Here is a 23452-nt window from a genome sequence, read left to right on the forward strand (position 1 = left end):
TTAATATATAGATATTAAGCGAGTTATTGAGTAATCCGATTATTTTTTGTGTCGGGTTTGAGTCTTAATATTGTGACACGATTATTAAATGGGTTGGGTTTGGGTCGACCTAAATTTGACACGATACGAAGCTGACACGACACGACACAAACACGACCTGATGACCCGTTTTGCTAGCTCTATGGTACTAAGGGACTTATTTAATATGAAAGGAAATGTTATGTCCTTATGTGAGAAATCATAAAGTAGTGACCGGGATTCGACCAGACCCGAAATCACCCGGCCCGAACCAATGAGAGCAAAGGCAGCAGTAAAAGAGAGAAGCGGAGACCATTTTCAAATTCAACACAAAAACCGAACAGTGACCTGAAGCCCTAACCCCACCGCCATCTCCGACTCGGCTTTAGTCTCTCAGCCCATGAAATTCTCAATATTGTCAAACCCTGCCGCTCACCCACCCTCCTCTGTAATTCACTTCGAACAGTAAACATCTCTTTCTAGGGTTTCTTCATCGGTCCGTTGAACAGACCGACGAAAATGTCTCTCCCTCAAATACAGTGTAAATATATTACAGAAGAATGCCTTCGGGAGTGGAAAAACGGAAATCCTAGCTTCAGAGTCCCTGACCCCGTCCCCATGCTTCGGTTCCTCTACGAGCTCTGCTCCACCACGGTTCGTTTTTGTGTAATATTCAGAGAAGTCTTTGTCTTGTTTAGGGTTGTGGATTCATTTAGATGGACTGCTTGTCGTTTGGCCTTTTCAGGTGCGGGGCGAGTTGCCGTTTCAGAAGTGTAAAGCAGCGGTGGATTCAGTGGAGTTCGTGGAAAAACCATCTCATAGAGTAGTTGCCTCCACTTTCGCTGATATTGTCACTCAAATGGCTCAAGATGTGAGTTTTTTTTTTTCTTGGTCCAAATTTTGAGAGAAACTCTAAAGGAAGCTTAGGTTTTCATTTTGTGCTTAGAGCAAAGAAAAACATATGTTCTAGTGAGATTAATACTTAACTCAGATAAATTGTATTACCAGGCTTCTGAATTTGTTAATACAAATGTAACTTTTTTCAGGGCTTGTGAAAATTCTCAAAGTATGAGATGAAATATATTTTTATTTTTACTTTGATGTGCAAGATTCTTGGTATTGGTTTGTTACTCAATTGCTAAAAGAATGAATCTGAGGTTTTGAATTCTGTTAATAGGAATGGTTATTTGATTGTCAGTTTTTTGCTGGGTGGATTATGGTTTTATGTTTTTGGAAGTTTGTGAGAACTAGCTCTGCTGACTTGAATGCTATATGTTTGAGATTATCTCAGTGAAAAACCAATGAACCTGAGCTCAGCTCAGGAGAAATATTATAGATTTCAACTTTGCTGAAGTTTGGCTCGACAGAATAGTGAGATCATCGCATCTTGAGTTTGATTTGGATAGTGTGCTTGCAATAACATGAGCATAAAGGAAGATTTTACATGTATTTTAAGTGCTTCGTATTGTGTCATGTATTTAAAATAGCGTGTTTTGTTTCAACTTTGTGCTTTGGAACGATTGGTAAGATCAGTCGTATCTGTCTTGTCCAGAAATTTTGAATAAATGTCTCATCTATGTAAAATTTAAACTTGGGAGTGTTACGGTTGTAGTAAAATTTTGGAGTTAAACCTCAATTCCATCATAAAGGGGAAATATGTGACTGGAAGAAAAATGAAATTGCCTGTAATTTAGTTTGAGGTTGGAGTACTTTTAGATGAAATGAGCTGATTAAGCTTTTGGTATGTTGGCCTAAGCAATTTACTCTAGGTTCAATGTGTTTATATTCTCCTGTTCATTGTTAGCTTACTGTGGGGTATTACTATCATAAATTCAATGTGGCCTATTAGAAGCTGCAGTTTATTCTTTGCACTTTGTGGGTTTTTCCCCATTTAATTCTGTATGTAAGAGTTTAGAAGAGAAAAATGTTGAAGAAAAGTTTGATTTCTGGATTTTCTGTGGCTTTTACACCTTTGCTGGCTTTTGATGATAGACTTTCTGGAACTGTTTGTTACACTGGTTTACTTAAACGAAATCATTGAAGCAAGAATGTTGCTGATCAGGAATGGAGAGAGTTATAGAGAGTAAGAGAAGGGGGGTATTGTAGGATGCAAGCTACTAATAACTTCAAGTGTTGTTATTCACCTTGAGATCTGATTTTCATTTGTTCACTAGAAGTTACAATTGAGGCCTATAAAACCCTAAAAATATGATTTGATCCCATGAACAAGCACCACTGTATTGTATTTAATTGCTTACAAGGTACCATTATTATGATTTTTTGTTTTTTGTTTCCTCATGCGGCCTACATTTATCTTTTTTGGGAAAAAAAAAGTTAGTGTGTTCTCAAATTTTGATTTACGCTTGTATGTTCACTTAATTTTGCAGCTTACAATGCCAGGAGAGCACCGTGTACGTCTGATAAAGTTGGTTAGTGTTGAATCTTTCTATATGTGTGATTTTTGTTGCCTTTTTTTTTTCTTTTGTTAAGTTGAATTCGGTGTTTTTATATTCTTTTTTCTAGGCAAAGTGGCTGGTGGAGTCTGCATTGGTGCCACTGAGGCTTTTCCAGGAACGCTGTGAGGTGAACTTTGTTATAGATTTTTGGATTTTTGTTTCTTGTTTTATCCAATCTTTCAATATTTTACTTCACTAGTAACAGAAAGGACTTAATATATGCATCATATTTTGTAGGAAGAATTTTTGTGGGAGGCAGAAATGATCAAGATCAAAGCTCAGGATTTGAAGGGTAAAGAGGTTAGTCATGATTGTCTGGGAGCTCCCATTACTTTTTATTTCACAATGTTTAAACTAATGTAAGTTTTTATTGCTGTAAGCTTACATGTAATGGTGATCAAAGATCTGTTATTTTAGCTGCTGCTACGAATATGGTATACACTTTAATGAATTGTTTTGAACTGTTACATGATGAGTTATATGCTAAATGTACTAATTCTAAGATGATGATGATGATTATTATTAATATTTACTAATTCTAAGATAAGTAGTCGAGCGTCTACTATTTTATATGGAAATTCTAATAAAACATTATAATCTGACAAGCAAATGTAGTAGTCTTCTATAAAGTTTTCATGTTTGTTTGTCTGTGTATAATGCAGAGTAATATTTAGCTGAAATAAGCAAGTTGGTGATGACTAATGGCAGTCATGTACAAGCACAATCACGAATTTGAAATCTAGATTTATGCAATTGTTGCACTTTTTCTCTTCATTTCAGGTGAGAGTAAACACTCGTCTTCTCTATCAACAAACAAAATTCAACCTTCTACGAGAAGAGAGTGAGGGCTATGCCAAGCTGGTATGATAACTACCTAGTTGATTTTTTTTTGGAAAATTTTTCAATGTATCTCTTGCTTGATCACCTCTTCATAATGGCACTATAGTCTTATGGGTTTTTCTTTTATGGTGATCAATGACATAATTTATTTTGTTTTTTCCACTTATCAATGAAGGGGCATGCCAAGATAAGCTTTCTTTGCTTAAATGCATAGGGAGATTGGCTTAGTGGTTGCATTCGACAATGCATTTTGCTAAAAGCCCTTTGCTCTGTTTGTGCTTTACATAATAGTTTTTTTTTTTGTAATTTTGAAAAAATGTTTTTTCTTTTGGGAGAGGGAAGAAAGCCAAAACCTTTTCCTTTACTGTGAAGTGGAATTGAATTTGTGGGCTAGACTGCAAAGAACTTGAGATCATATGGGTCATCTTGAATTCATCTTTAATATTACTTTTAGATAATAGTTGTCTTTGGTAAAGGGAAGTACGCTAAAACCTTATGAAGATGTGTTGTTCAGCCCTTTTGTTGTTATTAAGTTTGGGCAAGTAATTTTGTCTTAGTTAGAATGAAGAAAAAATTATGGGTAGCTTATGGGAGGGAGTTTGTATTTGCTCTTTTGACTCTTGTTTCAAAGAATTGTCAGGATTTGTCTTATTTCTTTATTGATCTAAAATGTTTAGGGGTTTAAGGATTGTTTGATGTAGATAGATATCTTTCGGATTAGAATAGATGATTAAACTTGATTTTTCATATATCGGTTTTGTGGATATATTTTGTTGAGATTCGGTTCCCATTTTTTGGGTTTTACTTGGACATTTGATCCACAATGTATCTCCTTTCTGTTTCTGTTTTGCTATGATTTTTTTTTTTTTATCAAAAATCTATATTTTATTCGCTCCAAACAAAAAGAGAAGTTTTTTGTCTGAAGCAATTGAATAACTGGTTTGAGCCATTTTTGGGTGCTAGTTGGTTCAATTGGTTCTCACTGGGTTAACTTTTGAGCTAAATGATAGCAGTCCACTCCTGTTAGGATTACATGCTAAGACTAGTTTAGGGTTGGAACAAATTTTTTAGGCTTTACTTGTGCTAAATAATATCTTTGCTGATCTGTAGGTCACACTTCTTTGTCACACTTACGAAAATGCAACTGAAAGTGCATCAGCAGCAACAATTGGCATTATTAAGGTTTTGACGTGAACTTAATTATGTTTTATCCAGTCTTTGTCATAATCCTAAAGCAGGTCAAGGTTATTCCTTTCTCTGATTAATATAATCTTTGCAGTCTTTGATTGGGCATTTTGATTTGGACCCAAACCGTGTTTTTGACATTGTAAGTCTTAGTTTTTGGTTTTTTTTTTTTCTTTGCCTAAACAGTTGAACTATATTAATCTTTCTATTTGTTGTACTTGGAATATAATATAATGGATTTTCCTTTGAACTGTCAGGTTTTGGAGTGTTATGAACTTCAGCCCAACAACAAAGTCTTTCTAGAACTGATTCCCATCTTTCCGAAGGTTTATTTATCTACTAGTTTTATTTTATTAGTACTTTTAGGTTCTTTCTGAATTTACAGAAACCCTTGGTTTGCTAATGATGTTATAATATTTTGCAGTCTCATGCTTCGCATATTCTGGGATTTAAGTTTCAATATTATCAGCGTATGGAAGTAAACAGCCCTGTACCCTTTAGTTTGTATAAGCTTACAGCTTTGCTGGTGAAAGAAGAGTTCATTGATCTTGATAGCATGTAAGTAGTTTGTGCAGATTTGTAGTTTTAAATTTAGTGATCTACTGATCTTATAGCTGTAATAATTCAAGTAGATGTATATGCCATCTAATTACAATTTGTCATGGTTTTCTTACTCTAATCTTTCTGTAGGCTGCACTTTGGTGGTATTTGAGCAAAGTGATCCAAATTTCTTTTAAAACTATGAAAAAGACAAATGGAATCAATTTTATTCCTTTTCTTTACTATGCTTACTGTGAATTGATAGGACAAGAAAAATGCTTCTGATTTTAGAAGACCAATTTTCTATTTTAGTAAGTCTGAGGTTACATTGGTTTTGCAACGGCCGAGGATGATAACTGGTTTTGTTGCTCTAAATGTTATCTTACTCTATAAAGAAAAGCAAGAAATAGGAGCAAGGAGCTCCAGAACGTATCAGTGTGCATACTAATATGATGTTATGGGCTTTAATTGGAATTATTTTGTTTAAATGTTGATAGCTTAAATATTTCTTTTGGCTGATCTGAGATGTTTGGTGGAAGCTTGGTCTTGATTTTTGTTTGTCTCCCTATCCATGCTTTTTCAGTATGTTTATGAGGTTTGATAATTGATTCCTCTGTTAGATTTTGATAAATAGTTTTACTTGCTTGCAGATATACGCATTTACTCCCTAAAGATGATGAGGCATTTGAGCATTACAATGCCTTCTCAGCCAAGCGGCTTGATGAGGTATATATTACAATTGTATGCTGATGGCAGTTTAGTTAGTTATGTTATCTCTTGTCAGCTGAAAACTATTCTATGTTGGTGTTGGAACCATTTGCACAAGTGAATTTGTAGGGCTGCTTGTGTGCATACAATGTTTGATGTTCCATTTTTTTCCCCCTATGTTATGTGTTTTCCGCTTAGTTTTTATTGTTCTGGGCACTTTGATGAACATGGATAGCATTATGGCAGAAACTTGACTAGTTTCTTTTATTGATTTATTTGATGTATCTCACTTGATCCAGATTGTGCTTTTAGTGGATTCTGTTTTTATTAATATATAGACTTTCTGCAGGCTAACAAAATTGGCAAAATAAATCTTGCTGCTACTGGGAAGGATTTGATGGAGGATGAAAAACAAGGAGATGTCACCATTGATTTATTTGCAGCCTTAGACTTGGAAAATGAAGCAGTGGCTGAAAGGTCTCCAGAACTTGAAAATAGTCAAACTTTGGGCTTGCTTACTGGTTTTCTTTCAGTAGATGACTGGTAGGTTTTATTTTACCATTAATTTCTGTTTCTGGGGCTGTTGATAAGTTTAATGCCTTGTTGTTTTCCTTGTATGTTCATTGTGTGAAAATTTCACCATTGATTTAAATTTTATTTTTGATTCCATTGGTTCTTCAAGAGTTGCATTGAGCATCCTATTATTATATTAAGATTTTAAGTATGTTGCTGTGAGACTGCCTGTTCTTGAGCGAGACCATTTCCTTTTTCATGGGGTTCCTACAGAATGCCCTCCTGCCTACCTCTCCTCTGAAATTTAGTGTTCTGTTACACCCTCATGTACTTCAGATATATTTAGTTGTGAATCTGTGAATGTATGGTGGTAAATTAGGTTTATTAACTTGATGGCTGTGGTTATCATTTGAGCATACAATAGATATCTGATGTTTGTGTTTTTTTTTTTTTTTTTTAAATCATGGACATGGTACAACTATTTTGAGGAATTAACATGTTGAACGGAATTTGATTTGTATGATTTTTTCTCATGCTGTCTTGAAATTACATTTATATTGTATTTATGAAGTGGTTATTTGAGTATAAAACAGGTATCTTATATTCTTATGTGTCTTCTTTTTTTTTAAAAAAAAAAAAATTATCATGGATGTGGTCCAACTATTATGAAAAGTTAGCATGTTGAACTGGAATTCAATTTGTATGATTTCTTATCATGTTGTCTTGCAATTACGTTTATATTATTCATATTCATGATTTTATGTATTGTGTATTATTCTTTTCACAACTTTTTTGTCAGGTACCATGCCCATATACTGTTTGAACGTCTTGCACCCCTTAATCCAGTGGCACACATTCAAATTTGTGATGGCTTGCTTAGGTAAGTCTTTCTCTTTATTTTAATGTAGTTAAGATTGCCAGTATGTTAGTTGATGTATTCATGCATGCTGATATAGTCATGTTCACAAGGATACAGAGAAGTAGTTGTGCATTTTAGCATTAATTGTGGAGCAGCCTAAAAGGTTTAAGCATTCTTCTGCATATTATATTTCTCTGTTCTCCAAATATACTTTGGTATGGAGAGTTTCGTTTTTTGTTTTGACAATACTTGTTTTCGTTTCCTTTTTTCAATGATATTTTGTTTTAAATATCCAGGCTCATTGAAAATTCAATCTCGTCAGCATATGATATTGTTCGTCAAACACATCTTCAGAGCTTTGGATCTTTCTCAGGAGCTGGTATCGATGCAATGGATACAGCAGATTTGACAGTCCACAGGTCTTTTATAGATCTTCCCAAAGAGCTTTTTGAGATGTTGGCTACCTTGGGACCTTATCTTTACCGTGATACTGTATTGCTGCAGAAGGTGCATTCTTTTGCTTCTGATTTGTGAAACATGCACTCACACATAAAAGATGTGACCTTTATGCTTATGGTGGTGGGTTGTTTGTTTTTCATGAGCAGGTATGTAGAGTATTAAGAGGTTACTACTTTTCTGCTCTTGAGCTTGTCAATTGTGGTGATGGAGCTCCAAATCCTGAACCTCTTATGGATCGAAATCGAGTTCCTCGTCAGCACCTAAAGGAGGCCAGGTTGAGGGTAGAGGAAGCATTGGGAGCTTGTCTACTTCCTTCTTTACAATTGATACCCGCAAATCCAGCAGTTGGTCAGGAGATCTGGGAAGTAATGAACCTCCTTCCATATGAGGTTGGCCTTGCATCAGTGCTATTTGATATTTTCATTTGAGAATTAGACAATCTTGCTAGATGAATCTCATCTCCTTAGGTGCGATATCGCTTATATGGTGAATGGGAAAAAGATGATGAAAGGAACCCTATGGTTTTGGCTGCAAGGCAAACATCCAAGGTATGAGATTAGTGTCTTGTAGAGTTCTTTGTTTTCTGCAATCTTGATGCCATGAGACAATCTTACATTCTTTGTTGTTTTCAGTTGGACACAAGAAGGATTCTGAAACGGCTTGCAAAAGAAAATTTGAAGCAACTGGGTCGTATGGTTGCAAAACTAGCCCATGCAAATCCCATGACTGTACTTCGAACAATTGTACACCAGGTTTCTGTTTACAGCATAGGACATTATTCATCTTCTCTGGAAAACCTTGAAACTTATATCTAAGAGTACATAATATTTTGCATTTTGGAATTTTGGAATGCAGATTGAAGCGTATAGGGACATGATTACTCCGGTGGTGGATGCATTCAAGTATTTGACACAGGTCTGAACTTTTAGCCACCTGAGGTTATTTCTTTAGTGGAATCTTCTTGTTAATTTTAAACAAGGTCTCTAATTTGTAACTTCTAAAGAGAACCAGTTGTAGCTTTTCAGAAGCTTCAAGCTTTCCTACCTTTTCCTTTTTTGAAATTTATTTTTACTCTTTTGTTTTCTTCTTTTTTCATCCACACACATTTTATGCTGAATTCCTTTGAAAATGTTGATTGTGATTTTATATTCTGTATGGAATACTTAGATACTGGCAATTTTTGAATCTAAATCAAGTTTGTAATGATAAAAGGAAAAAAAAGAACAAAAAGGGCCATTGGATTTCAATCCAACAGTCCCAAGTGCAGATTCCACTCTAGAAAATGACCTGGAGTACTTTATTTGTGATTCTGCATGTTAATCTTCTAGCACCTACAGTTGAATCCTCTTAATTTCTTGCTTTCCTCTGCAGCTTGAGTATGATGTTTTGGAATATGTTGTAATTGAGCGTTTGGCACAAGGTGGGCGTGACAAGCTAAAAGATGATGGCCTTAATTTGTCTGATTGGCTTCAATCTTTGGCTTCGTTTTGGGGTCACCTGTATGTACAGTTTTCTTTGCAAAGCTTTGAATTATCTTTCATATTTGACTTGAATAATTAAGCATTTGGAACTGTTTCTTGTCTTTCGTTTTATTAAATTGTTTGTTAGCGGTTATAGTCAGCATCTTGTGATAATGAAGAATTTGGTCTTAAATTGATGCCACTGTTGGTAAAGAGGCTTTGAGTGTAATCCGGCATTTGGTATGCATGAAGTGTCACCTTTTCTAAGCTTTGTGTGCATATATGCCATCTTCCTTGTTGTTTTCCTTTCAATTGATTTCTGCTTATTAATGCGGTTAGTAACAGAGTCACTTTGTACATCAATTCATTTTGCATAGAGTCCAGAATATCCTGGGATGCTTTACTACAGTTTCCGGGTTGAAGATAAAACTTGGCAAAAGCAAGATGTCTGGAGCTGGGTTTGTTTTGGACATTGCAGATGTGCAAGCTCTGATCAGTTTGAATTCTTTGGCTTGCCAATTGGGCGGTGTTCACAGTTAGTTATATGTAATTGTCTGACAGAGATGAAAGGTCATAGGACTGGGATAGTGATTTTTCTTGGAGGGGGACACTTGGTCAGGATCTCATTATTCAGACTTCCCTTCAGTTCTTTCTGTCTTCCATTTTCAATTTTGGTCTATAAGAGACTGAAGGGGAGAAAAAGTGATCCCTAGATCATTCAAGTGAGAATCCTAAGCACATGGAAAATGGAAGATTATGCCTGAATTGAATTAGTTATTAGCTGTCAAACCGTCCCTTATGCTTTCTGATAAAGCATGAAAGATTTGGTGTCATTAATAGAGATGGGAAACTAATGGAAAGAAAGGCAGAGAGAAAGCATGTGTGCACAAGAACATAATTGGACGGTAATCTGCCTGTTGTTGTTGAGGGATATAGTGGAGAGGTATGATTTTTGCAGTGTATGGATGTAGAAATGGAGATTATGTACGTATCTTGGTACTAATTGCTCGGACTGACTGATGGAGAGATATATGTGTAATTTCTACTGTTGACTGGAAGCTGTTTGATGCGATTCATATTCTTAACTCACTATCTAAATGATTAGGAACTGCTGTGTCCTTCCAGTTTTGCCTTGTGAAGAATCATAAATATAGGTGAGAGGCTGGAAGTAGCATGCAGTTGGTGTGGGTATTAGGAATTGTAGTCAACATCCTGTCCTGTGGTGGTCCCGAGAGTTGTATGCTTTTGTCCTCTGATTTGCTGTCAGAATGTTCCAGGAGTGGTATATTTTTGTTCAAATCAGATTTTTAACCCAAAGTGTACCATTGGTGATTTCTGTGAAGGAAACTGTCTTGATGAAAGATGAATTCTGCTGTCAGAGTAAATACCTCTGCTTTTTCTGATTCTAGCTGCATTAGCTGGTTTTGGGTTCTTTGACGGTCGGGAAATCATGTGGGTCTTCATGGTTCAATTCCATGCGTCGTTGGTGAGCTACTGCCTTTGATGAAAAGATATTTTCTACGGTTCTTCAATTTAAATCTGAGGGTTAGACAGAGGATGCTCTTGCAAATTAAGGGATATTTATCTTCTGTTGAGGCAACATCAGATATTTGTGGTCAATGATGTTTCTATTGGGGTCCCTCTGTCAAAGCTGTCAAGGGTGTGAGGCTGTTCACTTATTCAATAAAGATGGGTAGTTATTTTTAATTGGAGACTTGAATTTTTTTTTTTAATTTTTAATTTTTCCTTGTTTTTCCCTCTATGGTGAATTGTCATGTCATGTAAGTAGTGGGTCCATAGTCTTCTGCATGTAATGTGTGGATTGTCAAAGAGAAAGTTGGTGGACAACTTGTTATTTAGGAATGGACTACCTGCATAGGCTAGTGAGCTCACTCCCTTTGCCTACAGTATAGAGGACCCTGTTCACAAAGTTGGATGTATGAATACTGTTTGAACTTCTATAGGTATGTTCATATTTATCTTTGTTTTAATCCTAGTTCTTGACTGTCTTTGGTATCCATTGATATGTAGTAGTCCCATGATGTGACCATGTTAACTGAGACTCGCTGCATCTTGATGTTACTGAGTACTAAATTTTGGATGTTTATGTTGATTGCCAGCATACAGGTGGGTTTTCCTCTGGTATTGCACAAATATTAAAATGTTATTGTCATGGTATACATGTAAAGAATCCTTTGAAAGCCTGTGAAAATAACATAATTCTGGCAGTGGAGAATTAATTAATGTTTATTGCTGAATTTGATGCTTGGAACAGTTTTGGCAATCTCTTTTTTTAAAAAGAAAAGATTATGGTCTTGAATCTATGTATATGTCTTCGAGGTGGATCTCCTTAGCATAACTGTAATAATTCTAATTCACAGAACACTAACATTTAACCTGGATATTATGTGAATACAACTTGGAAAAAGATACAGGAGAGCATGCTTAATAGTCGATTGGTAGACTATTCAGAATGAACACCCCCCCCCCCCCCCCCCCCCCCCCCCAAAAAAAAAAAAAATTGGGGGCGGGGGGGGGCACCACTTTTTTTTTTTTAATTTTCATTGAAAGTTGCTGTGCCTTACGATGAGTTTAGCCTAGTAGACTGCTGGTCCACTTTTTTCTGGAATTCATTTTTTGCATCAATAAAATTGTGTTGTTTCTAACCAGAAAAAGAAAACAAAAACTGCATTAGCGGTTAAGTTTTTCCTTCTTGCAAAGAAGTTAAAGCTAAGTATAACTCAGATTAAGTTCTTCTGCCTTCTGTTTGTGCAAATCTCCCCCCTGCTTTTTGTGTATGTTTGTGCAGCCTTAGCTCCAGCCCTTACCAAATGTGAACCAAATTCTTTCCCAATCACAGTGTGAATAGATTGAATCTCTGGACCTCTTGTACACTTGGAGAAACCTAACTAATCAAACTAAGTGGTGCATGTGCTATCTATCCAAGCTTGGATACTGAAGGCTGCAACTACTAAAATAAGGTAATGGAAGATCAAAAAATAACAAGCAAGACGAAAAGCGGATCAAAAGGAGCCAGTCATCTGCTGTCATTAACATTTCACACCAAGTAGTTTTGCATTTCATCGCCATATTTGGTGTTTCCTACTCTGATTTAGAATAATCTGTCTCTGGGTTAGTTGTCTATTATAAAAGGCTCATTTCTCAAGCTTTGTAGGCAGGACTGCTAGTGTTTATAGTGCCTGAGTTCTTTGGCTTTCTTGTATAATGGTGGTAACAGCAGATGACAACAAATATTGTTTCTTTATGCCTAAGTTCTTCTCAGCTTCTTTGCACTATATTTGAAAATAGTTTCATGAAGAAAATCAAAGCCAAGTCCTGCTCCCTATCGATCACCAGCTGTAAATAGGGTGCACACCATGACCCAGTCATCTTATTGTCCCATGAAAATGCTTTTCTGGATCGTTGCAATCATTTTACAGATATTAAAGCCTGAGAAATAATAGTGCCTGCCTTCATTGAATATTATTTGGTTGCAGCATTAGGTCTGGACATAACAACCCTACAAAATATTAATGCCAATGAATTTTCCCTTTTTAGGTTTCCTATCTTTTTTCTTCAGCTTGCCTGCACTTTATCTGGCAATAGTTTCTTACTGAACCTAGAAGCTCCCTGTTGTTCACAGTTGTGCAACCACGTTGCATGTGGTACACATTGTGGAATCTTCCTCTTTTTTGATAGGAAACTAGTATTAATAAGAACAATAATTACAAAATGTGAACAAGAAATCCACAAAGAAAGAAACACTCCCAAGGATTATAACCGCCACCTTCAGATGCTCAAACAACTGTCTGGGCATTGATGGAAAATTATGACTTCTCAGTCCTTGCTTGAACCTTAAAAATGGTGATTTTATGTGGAAGTAATGGTGACATTGAATTTTTTGCTTCATGTCTTTTAACAGTTTTTGGACTTCCTGTGCTGCAAATGAGAATAGCTTCATATAGAAATTTGAAGCCAACTCCTTGTAGTTGATGATTATGCTATTAATGAGTCTGCATGTGGAACGGTCATGTTTCCCATGTTTTTTCATGAAAGATTGCAGGGTATATGTTGTTATGGTGATAAGACAAAAATTTCATACTCCTTTTTCATTTTTACATTTATTCAAACTTATTGAAGATCTTCTCTCTCTCTCTCTCTCTCTCTCTCTTCAAACATGAATTTGAAATTTGCATTTGTTTTATGGGATTTCTTGAAATTTTACTAAGTTCAATTTCCATATCACAGGTGCAAGAAGTACCCATCAATGGAATTAAGGGGTCTTTTCCAGTATCTGGTGAACCAGTTAAAAAGGGGGAAGGGGATTGAGCTAGTTCTCCTACAGGTGTTATCTACTTTTAATGGTTCTCCACTTTGGTACATGCTTATGCCCAACGATTAACAGTTACATTTTGGGGTTTTATGATTAAATCAGGAACTTATTCAACAAATGGCGAATGTCCAATACACTGAGAACCTGACGGAGGACCAGTTGGATGCCATGGCAGGAAGTGAGACACTCCGGTATCAGGCTACATCATTTGGAGTAACCAGGAATAACAAGGTTTATGGAACTCTTTGATCTTTCCAGCAATTTCTGGGGAAATAAATTCATCATTATATTTATATTGCTTGACTGTGGCATCATCTGAGTGTTAGATGACAATTTAATTATGTTGGGGTTAAAACTTTCCGGTCTCTTAATTGGATCTCAAGTAGTTTACATTGTAAAAGTAAGGAACATTTATAAGTTTAAACTGGAGTGCTAAATCTTTCTGCACAACTCTGCTCAATTTAGCTGCCATGTGCACAAATTTGGGATCTGAAATAAACATATTGTTGCTGTTCATCAAACTCTGAGAGAGAGAGAGAGAGAGATCCTATTGGAGTTCATCAAACTAACTTTGAAGACTTTTTAACTGGAATTTTTTCTTTAACTTCTTTCTGTGCAGGCTCTGATCAAATCCACCAATAGGTTAAAAGACTCATTGCTTCCAAGGGATGAACCAAAGTTGGCAATTCCCCTTTTGTTGCTTATAGCTCAGCATCGTTCTGTGTAAGCTATTCAACTTTAATCTTTGTACAACCACTTGAATTTGGCGGCACTCTTTCCTAACAAGGAGATTCAATCTTCTGGTGAAGTATTTGTGAAACCAATTTTATCAAGAAAACGTGTTGTTTCTTAATGCCATCCTTATGTATCTATTGGTTTTCCTGGGTTGTTGAATTTTGTTTTTCATTTTCAAGTATCAGTTCAGACATTCTTCTAAGACTCGGACACACTCTTACATATGTATACACATATAAATGCATGAAAAATAAATATAGATTTATTTATTTATGCATATATATATATATATATATATATCTGTCTGCTCAACTTGTACTATTTTCATGCATTTACTTATGTGCTTGTCTAACGACTTAGGCAATATGGTTTGGAGATGAAAGGGCCTGTGGGATTGAACTATACTATTACACATAAGATTGTTAAGAAAGAATGTGAAAGAAGTTGTGTGTGAATTTGAGTAAATGTGAGCATATTGTTAAATTCTTCAATCTAAAAGCTTAAGATATCAATTGAAGGTCTCCACCACATGACAAGCAGCCATTATCTAATACAATTGAGTAACACGGATTTAGTTATGTGTCCACATCAATCGGAAACTAATGAAGATCGGGTAACTGAACATGTGAACAGAAATTGAACTTTGGTTTCATTGCATATGAAGCAAACCCAGCCAGCCAAAGGCTTTAGTTGTTCAGTGTGCAAGTAAGCTTCATATAAAATGGCCTTGTCGAACATTATATTTAACCTTGTTCATACTAAATTATAGTACTCTTTTGGCTGGCTTATTCGATCTAGATTATTCTTGTTTTCTCAGCCTTTTTTTTTCTTGGCTACAGACACTATATTTACTATATTTTGCTGAAGTCATTCAAAGGAGTAGAACTGTTGACTGTATTATTGCCATGCAATTTCCTGCAATTGTTTATAAAATAGCTAGTCAGTCAAATTCTTGTTTATATGTGTATATATATATATACGCGCGCGTGCACGTATTGTGATTTCCTTTTTCCGTTTTGACTGGACCCTTGATAGTCTTAAGCTTTTCTTGGCTGGGTTTTTGTTCTGTATGATAACTAAGTTTATTTTATCTGCCCCCTGTTCATAATTATGCAAAAGTTGTTTAAAAATTGGAGAGTTGTTGGAAACTCCTCTGATTGTATTATTTCCTGCAGGGTTGTTATAAATGCAGATGCACCTTACATAAAAATGGTTTGTGAGGAGTTTGATAGATGCCATGGAACTCTTCTTCAGTACGTGGAATTCCTTTGTAGTGCTGTAACTCCAGCTACTGCTTATGCTCAACTGATTCCATCTCTTAATGATCTTGTCCACCAGTACCACCTGGATCCTGAGGTTTGCCTTTAATAACTCTGTGATTCTCCTCTATATTGTCAAGATGGTTTTACTACTGACAGCTGATGGGCTTTATCTATTATTCATCTTGCTGTTATGGTATAATAACTTATTCAATGTTTATTATTTTCTTGACTTAGGTAGCCTTTTTGATATTTCGCCCTGTAATGAGGCTCTTTAAGTGTCAGGGGAGTTCTGCTGTTTTCTGGCCTTTAGATGACGGTGATGCTGCAAATAACACAACTATAAATTCAGAGTCTGAACCTTCAGAAGATATTGGCAATGTGATTCTGGATCTTGGGTCTCAGAAGCCTGTAATGTAATAATCTTTAACCTTGATCTTATTTGATCACTATCTTTGATATCAATTGATATCTGTTAGTTGATTGCCTTCTGTTCATTAGTTAGAATCTAAATCTTTTGATTTCTTATATCTCTGTTTGGAAAGGAGAAGAAAGGGTGGAGAACTATAGATCATTATGCACACATATCATATGCTTTGCCAGACCCTTTTATCTATTTATTCCTGAAGTCTCTTTCTTGTTACTTTTCACTGGTAATAAACCTATATGAATATATGCAGGTGGTCAGATCTCCTTGACACTGTTAAAACTATGTTGCCCTCAAAAGCCTGGAACAGCCTCTCCCCCGATCTCTATACGACTTTCTGGGGGCTCACACTCTATGATCTATATGTTCCCAGAGACCGATATGAATCTGAAATCGCCAAACAGCATGCCGCACTTAAAGCTCTGGAAGAGCTTTCAGACAATTCGAGTTCAGCAATTACTAAAAGGAAAAAAGACAAGGAAAGAATTCAAGAGTCTTTAGATCGTCTGACTAATGAACTTCATAAGCATGAAGAAAATGTTGCATCAGTTCGTCGGCGACTTTCTCGTGAAAAGGACAGATGGTTGAGTTCCTGCCCTGATACTCTGAAGATCAATATGGAGTTCCTTCAGCGTTGCATTTTTCCTCGCTGCACTTTCAGCATGCCAGATGCTGTCTATTGTGCCATGTTTGTTCATACTCTTCATTCCCTTGGCACACCATTTTTCAACACAGTAAACCACATTGATGTTCTGATTTGTAAAACCTTACAACCTATGATATGCTGCTGCACTGAATATGAAGCAGGCAGACTAGGGAAGTTTTTGTTTGAGACATTAAAGATTGCTTACCATTGGAAGGTAAATGACAATTTGAATTTTTCCTCTCTGTTGATTAAACATTTCCAATGGTTTTGACATTTCCATAACATTTCTTGGATGTGACCAATGCTCTGTCTGCAGAGTGATGAATCTATATATGAACGTGAATGTGGAAACATGCCTGGGTTTGCTGTATATTATAGATATCCCAACAGCCAACGAGTCACATATGGCCAGTTCATTAAGGTGAATCTATGGACTGCAATTATTTTAAAACTTCCCTCTCGCTTATTTGACTTGCATCCATATATATAAAACTACTTGTTAGGAACAGCATGTCATCTACATTCATTTTGATATTTCTCAAAGGCTTTATCTTTCTGTCCTTGTCTGCTTATTCATCTGTGTAGGTGCATTATGCGTGATTTCAATTGTAGGTGCAAAAATATTTGCTAGGCATACCTGACTAAGCTGACTGGTATGTGTATTTGGATGAGGAATTAAGTTAAACTGAATTACATTTTTTTCAATTGGTGATGAGGTTGTCATATGTTACGAGCTTTTAATTTCAAAACCCTGTGGAAAGATATTTTTTGGGCTGGCCTTTCCTGAATAATCTGAATAATTATAATAAAAATGTGATGCAATGATGGTAGGAACATCCACTTTTGCCAATACATAGGAATTCTTTGGAAGTCTTTTTCTTTAAGTCTTTACTTTTTTCCAGAGCACATAAGTCTTAAAGGCATCTCCATGACTTGTCCTTGCCAAAGCTTCATTTACGATTAGCCTACGTCTTGGATCCCTTAATGTTGATTGAATGATTTAATGTTATGCAACTACCACACTTGGCTTGCATTTACCCTCAGGCATGTTGGCCCATTTACATTTAAGATCCAGGAAGCAACTTTAAAGGATGCCTTAATTTTCTGACGAGATTTCTGAGGAATTTATTTGTTTTTTTCTTCAGTGTCCTCTAAAGAACTTTTAGACTTCCTGCTTGTCTTGTGCTTTTTCTCATGACTTATGCAGAGAGTCATCCACTTTCATCCCTATTTGTTGTGCAAAATGATTATGAAATACAAGTTTTGGAAAAAAGAAATTATATGCCATAGATGGTGCAAAGAGAGAACTTGTTTTAGCATCTCCATTGTCGAAATCAATATATTTAGAGGGAGGGGGAAAAAAACAAGATTTTAAAGCAAATTCCAATCTCTGTTTGTCACTTTGGTGTAGAAAATGATTCTGAGATATAATTTTGAAAAATTCTTATTCACCACAGACGGTGCAAAGAAAGCACTTTCTTAGCATCTCCATTGTTGAAATAAATATGGAGGAAAAAAAAATTCAAGATTTTTGTTTAGTAAATTCCAATCACGTAATCACGTGTTTGTGTGCGTGCATGTGTGTGTATCTGTGTGTGCAAGGTACATTTGGTTTCCAAGGCCATTACATGTTTCATTGAGTAAGGTTGCTGATCTTATTGGGACATAATTAGTTTAGTAATTAATGATTGGCTGATGCTGCCTCTTTGCACCATTTTTGCTCGGAATGATTTGTCATTTTCCGCACTGTCTTAACAATGTTACTTAGTTTGCATTTTTGTTGATAGGTTCACTGGAAATGGAGCCAAAGAATCACGCGTTTATTGATTCAGTGCTTGGAATCAGCTGAGTATATGGAAATTAGGAATGCTCTTATATTGTTGACAAAAATATCTGGTGTCTTCCCAGTTACTCGAAAGAGTGGGATCAATCTTGAAAAGCGGGTAGGAGACTGACCATCAGTGATTGTTAGCTGTTTCCCTCTCATTTTTAAATTTAATTGTCATAAGTTATGCATTTCCTATTCTCTCTGTTCTACAGGTAGCTAAAATAAAAAATGATGAGAGGGAGGATCTCAAGGTTTTGGCAACTGGTGTTGCTGCTGCTTTGGCTAATAGAAAAGTATGCTGCAACTTAAATTTTCTGGAAGATTGTTCATAATTAAACTTCTATTAACTTTTGCTTATTGTTTGCAGTCTTTCTGGGTTACTGATGAAGAATTTGGCATGGGATATCTTGAACTGAAACCAGCTCCATCACTTGCTTCGAAGTCTTTGTCTGGTAATGTAGTAGCGGTGCAAGGTTCTGCTATTAATGTTTCTCAAAGTGAACCTGGCACGGGGAATTCAGTAAAAGACCATATTTCAAGAGCAAAACCTGGTGATGGGAGGTTGGAAAGAACAGAAAGCATCTCACATGTAAAAAGTGATAACGTAAAATTGAAAGGCAGTTCATTGACTAACGGTTCTGATATTCATTCATCCATGCCCTCGACTGCTGTGCAAGCAGAAATGTCAAGAGTGGTGGAAAATCAAAAACAGGTGGATGAAGATGAAAACATGGCCAAAGTAGCTATGAAGAACTCAGCAGAGTCTGAGGTATTATCTGAACCTCACAGCTGCATGTGCTTGACTTGTTTTTAATAGGTTTTCTATGATTTAGTAGCATTAACGACTCAAAAACATTGAATCAAAGAGATTTTAGCTTACATTCTTCCAGAAAATGGATGTATGATCATGTTCAGGCCTCAAAAGTATACGTATGCAGCGTGATTATATGACTTCTATGGAAAAGCTCATGTGTTGAATTAGATACCTAATAGTCCATTCCTTCTGCCGCTTGCTCCCTCAATAAGAAGGAAAGGGTGATTTCATTTGTTGAATGGATGCAGTGAATGATCCTTCTGCCTCCTAAAATCCTAATGTTTAACCCCCCCAACCCAAAAAAAAAAAAAAAAATTCTTCTTGGTGTTATATTTCTGTATAGAATACCTAGCAACTCAAAATTCGCATTGCTCATCAAATGGTTAAAGAGGTTGAATTTCTAACTTGACCATTATACATGGACTATTTTACGTTCCTTTTGAATGGTTCAGTGCAAGTGCAAGAAGAAAATAAGAACAAGAATTTTATAGACTAGATCATATATATTCTTAAGTGTTAAAGAAGATTTAGTCTACAGTGAAAAGGAATTTATGCAATGTTTGAAGTACCTTCTTTTGAGCATTATAGACCTTCAATGATGTGGTTCTCTACCCTATATATCTGATTACTTTTTTTTTTTTTTTTCAAACACGCTTTCTGAATACCTTTTTTTTTCCCCCTTCTGTCTCCTCTCCTCTGTGTTAAATGTTTACAGTCAAAAGCTTCAGTGAAACGGTCAGTGCCAAGTGCATCACTTACAAAGGCACCAAAACAGGATCTTGCCAAGGATGATAATAAATCAGCAAAAGCTGTTGGCAGAACTTCAGGCTCTTCCGCCAACGACAGAGATTTCTCTTCTCATGCAGCAGAGGGGAAGCAAGGTGGAGCAACCACTGTTTCTTCTGCAGCTGCTGTCACCGCTAATTTGGTTTCGGCTAAAGGCTCATCTTCATCTTCAAGAGCATCAGATATGCATGGTAATGAATCTAAGACTGACGGTGGAGTTGCCAAGTCTTCTGAAGTAAGGCTTTCCACTGGTAAAAGTGATGGCAACGAGGTTTCTGATGCACCAAAGTCCTCTTCATCCCGAACCATGCATTCTCCAAGGCATGATAGCTCTGTTGCTGCTTCCAAGTCTGGTGATAGGCTTCAAAAAAGAACTAGTCCCTCTGAAGATCCTGACAGACCAAGTAAACGTTACAAAGGGGATACTGAATTAAGAGATTCTGATGGTGAAGTTCGAGTACCTGACAGAGAGAGGTCGGCAGATCCTCGATTTGCAGATCTTGACAAAATTGGAACAGATGAACAGAGTATGTATAGGACCACGGATAGGTCAAAAGACAAGGGCAATGAAAGATATGAAAGGGACCACAGGGAAAGATTGGACCGTCTTGATAAGTCCCGCGTGGATGATATCATACCTGAAAAACAAAGGGATAGGTCAATGGAAAGGTATGGGAGAGAGCGTTCAGTTGAGAGAGGACAAGAGAGGGGTGCTGATAGAGCATTTGATAGGCTTGCTGAAAAAGCTAAAGATGATAGAAACAAGGATGACCGAAGTAAATTACGTTACAATGATTCATCTTCAGAAAAATCTCACGTTGATGAACGGTTTCATGGGCAAAGCTTGCCTCCACCACCTCCCCTACCTCCTCACATTGTTCCCCAATCTGTGAATGCTGGTAGAAGAGATGAAGATGCCGATAAGAGGTTTGGAAGCACCCGACATTCTCAAAGGCTTTCTCCAAGACATGATGAAAAGGAACGGAGACGATCTGAAGAAAATTCCTTAGTTTCGCAGGATGATGCAAAACGTAGAAGGGAAGATGATTTTCGAGATAGAAAGAGAGAAGACCGAGAGGGTTTGTCACTGAAGGTATGCATATGCATTGAAGCTTATTGATTTCATTTTCATTCTACAAATATGTATTTTCGTGGTAAAACTTGGAGGAATGTCCTTGTTTGATGCTTTCATATGCAACTCTATTTGGTGGTGTTGCATAGCTTAAGATTTAGAACCTGAATGTGTCTTGTTTTTGTGTTTCAAAACCAAAATGTTTTTGTATATCCAGGTCCTGAAGTGATTATAATATTAATTGGATATTGACCAGATAAACTTTATCATGGAGCCTATTTTGGAAAATTTCTTATTCAATGATTGTTTTTGTTCAGTAGTTGTGGGAGGACTTCTCTATAAATTGTCACTTTTAAATTGGAGTCATGTACCTGACCCTTTTGTTTTGATCAGATTTGAGTCAATTTCCTTGTAATATGTAGTCTACTTGTATCTGATCCGTGGACCATGCCCCCTTAACATGTTTACTGTTATCACCAGCAGTATTTACTAGTTTTCTTAATTAGTTTGTTAAAAATTTCCAATGCACTGGGTAAACTATATAAAAAAGTTTCCATGTTGAGGTTATTTAATTGGGCTAGGTCCTTCATATCAAATACTTGCATGGTAAACTTGGTTCTGATTGCATCAGATTAGGAACCTAGACAATATAATTATTATCACAAGAAGCGAGTAATTATCGAGATAAACAACCAGTCTTCAGTCTTTCGATATTGTTGTGTATAGAAATGTTAGCAAATTGCTTCTTGTTCGTTGAGTTGTATCATATGTGGGATATTTCAGTCTAAGGCAATATTACATGCCTGGCAATAAATATTTATGCTGTTATAACCCCAATTATTTTGCCAAGTGAAATTGCCTGTTAGTTTACTGTAAGAATCAAGTCTTTAGAATGCTGAAGCATCTGCAGGAATGAACTAGTCTATGAACCCCAATTGAATGGGTTATCTGGTGTATTCTTTGATTGGCTTGGCTATATTTCATTCTAAAAACTATTTTTGAATATGCTGTGCTATGAAAAGCATAATCACTGATGCTGCATTGATGTGCGCGTCATTTTCTATTTTGGTTTCTGCATTATTCTCATCTTATGTCCAAGGATACAGGTTTTTTTTCCCTTAAATTCTTGATTTGCTGGTTTATGTAGATGGATGAAAGGGAGAGAGAGAGGGACAGGGACAGGGACAGGGAGAAAGCCAACCTTTTGAAGGAGGAAATGGATGCCAATGCTGCTGCCTCTAAGAGAAGAAAACTTAAAAGGGAGCATCTTCCATCAGGGGAAGCTGGTGAGTATTCACCTGTTGCCCCTCCCTATCCTCCCCTTGCTATTGGTATTTCACAGTCATATGATGGAAGAGATAGGGGAGACCGGAAGGGAGCCGCAATGCAGCGCACAGGTTACATGGAGGAGCAAAGTATGAGGATTCATGGTAAAGAAGTAGCCACCAAGATGGCCCGTCGTGATTCAGAGCTGTATCCTTAAATTATTATCTGCTCCTTGGATGCAACATGCATGTCATTTAAATATACTATTACCTCATATATTCATTTTTCTCCCCCCTTTTTCCATTTCAGAATCTCCCATTTTAAGAATTGCTTAGAATCAATTGGTCTGCTGCTCCTTGGATGCAACATGCATGTCATTTAAATGTACTATTATCTCATACATTCATTCTTTTTTTCCTATTTCAGATTCTTCCTTTTTAAGAATTGCTTAGAATCAGTTGGTTTGCTGCATTTTTGCTTGTGCACTTGCTGCATGGAGGAGGCACTTGCCTTCTTGTTTAAAGCAAAGATTGTTTCTGCCTGTTCATACCATGCTTTATGCAATATGGTCTGATTGGCTCATCCTCAATTGAATGTGAGCAATTCCAATTCATATTCAGATAATTATCGATGAGAATTTTTTAGCTTATTTAGCATTTGAAATGCACTTTGGCCTTACTTTCAACTTTCAAGCAATGTTGTTCTAGAACTGGCCAGTCCTTAACCAAGATCTAGAATCTATGAGCGCGAGTGGGAAGATGAGAAGCGGCAAAGAGCTGAACAGAAGAGAAGACATCGGAAGTAGTGTTGGATGGAATGAGATTGCGTAACCTGCTTGTTTCTGCCTTTTGCCATAAGGCTTTGGCTGTACATTTCTTTTTCATCCCTTGCCAGGTTGTTAGCTATGTATACAGAAATGAGTATGCATGAACTGGGATTACCTTTTTTTAGCCCCATTTCCTGGTTACTCTTCGCAGCCAATCTGTTGCCTGGCTTTTTGATTTGCTTTCAAGTAGATTGCAAAGCCTAAAATGAAAATGAAACTGATCACAACGCCCTGTATGAATATTGTAAATTCAGCTCGTTCTCAATCAGGTGCTTATTTTAAATGCTCTCTGATAACAAAGTGATAGATTAAAATCACCCAAAATCAAATCCAACAATTGCTTGTACGAGCTAGCAGGTTTTAGTCCTAACAGGATATAAATTAATTTTATTTGGAGATGAGAGAAATTTGACTTTCTGCTG

General features: G+C 36.4%; 1 protein-coding gene across 1 annotated transcript; it reads left to right on the forward strand.

Annotated features, from left to right (window-relative positions):
• Positions 1-281: 281 nt before the first annotated feature.
• Positions 282-23330, forward strand: LOC18052088 (THO complex subunit 2). Its single transcript, XM_024190498.1, has 32 exons — positions 282-672; positions 764-889; positions 2406-2447; positions 2542-2601; positions 2712-2774; positions 3255-3335; positions 4425-4496; positions 4594-4641; positions 4757-4825; positions 4924-5057; positions 5690-5765; positions 6097-6290; positions 7060-7140; positions 7416-7626; positions 7725-7967; positions 8046-8126; positions 8211-8330; positions 8434-8493; positions 8950-9077; positions 13287-13383; positions 13474-13602; positions 13991-14094; positions 15282-15462; positions 15603-15781; positions 16046-16652; positions 16755-16859; positions 18226-18381; positions 18479-18559; positions 18634-19035; positions 19796-20959; positions 22086-22411; positions 22940-23330. Exons 1-32 carry the CDS (start codon positions 538-540, stop codon positions 23007-23009), a joined length of 5625 nt encoding a protein of 1874 aa, XP_024046266.1. The 5' UTR covers positions 282-537; the 3' UTR covers positions 23010-23330.
• The last annotated feature ends 122 nt before the right edge of the window (positions 23331-23452 follow it).

The sequence above is a fragment of the Citrus clementina genome, unplaced genomic scaffold (genome assembly GCF_000493195.1).
Source record: "Citrus clementina cultivar Clemenules unplaced genomic scaffold, Citrus_clementina_v1.0 scaffold_2, whole genome shotgun sequence".
NCBI classification, from domain to species: domain Eukaryota; kingdom Viridiplantae; phylum Streptophyta; class Magnoliopsida; order Sapindales; family Rutaceae; genus Citrus; species Citrus x clementina.

Coding starts and splice junctions, on each gene's coding strand:
- LOC18052088 (XM_024190498.1), top strand. CDS start 538: ATGTCTCTCCCTCAAATACAGTGTAAATATATTACAGAAGAATGCCTT. Junction 2,602..2,711: donor TTTTCCAGGAACGCTGTGAG/GTGAACTTTGTT, acceptor CATATTTTGTAG/GAAGAATTTTTGTGGGAGGC. Junction 8,331..8,433: donor TTCGAACAATTGTACACCAG/GTTTCTGTTTAC, acceptor TTTGGAATGCAG/ATTGAAGCGTATAGGGACAT.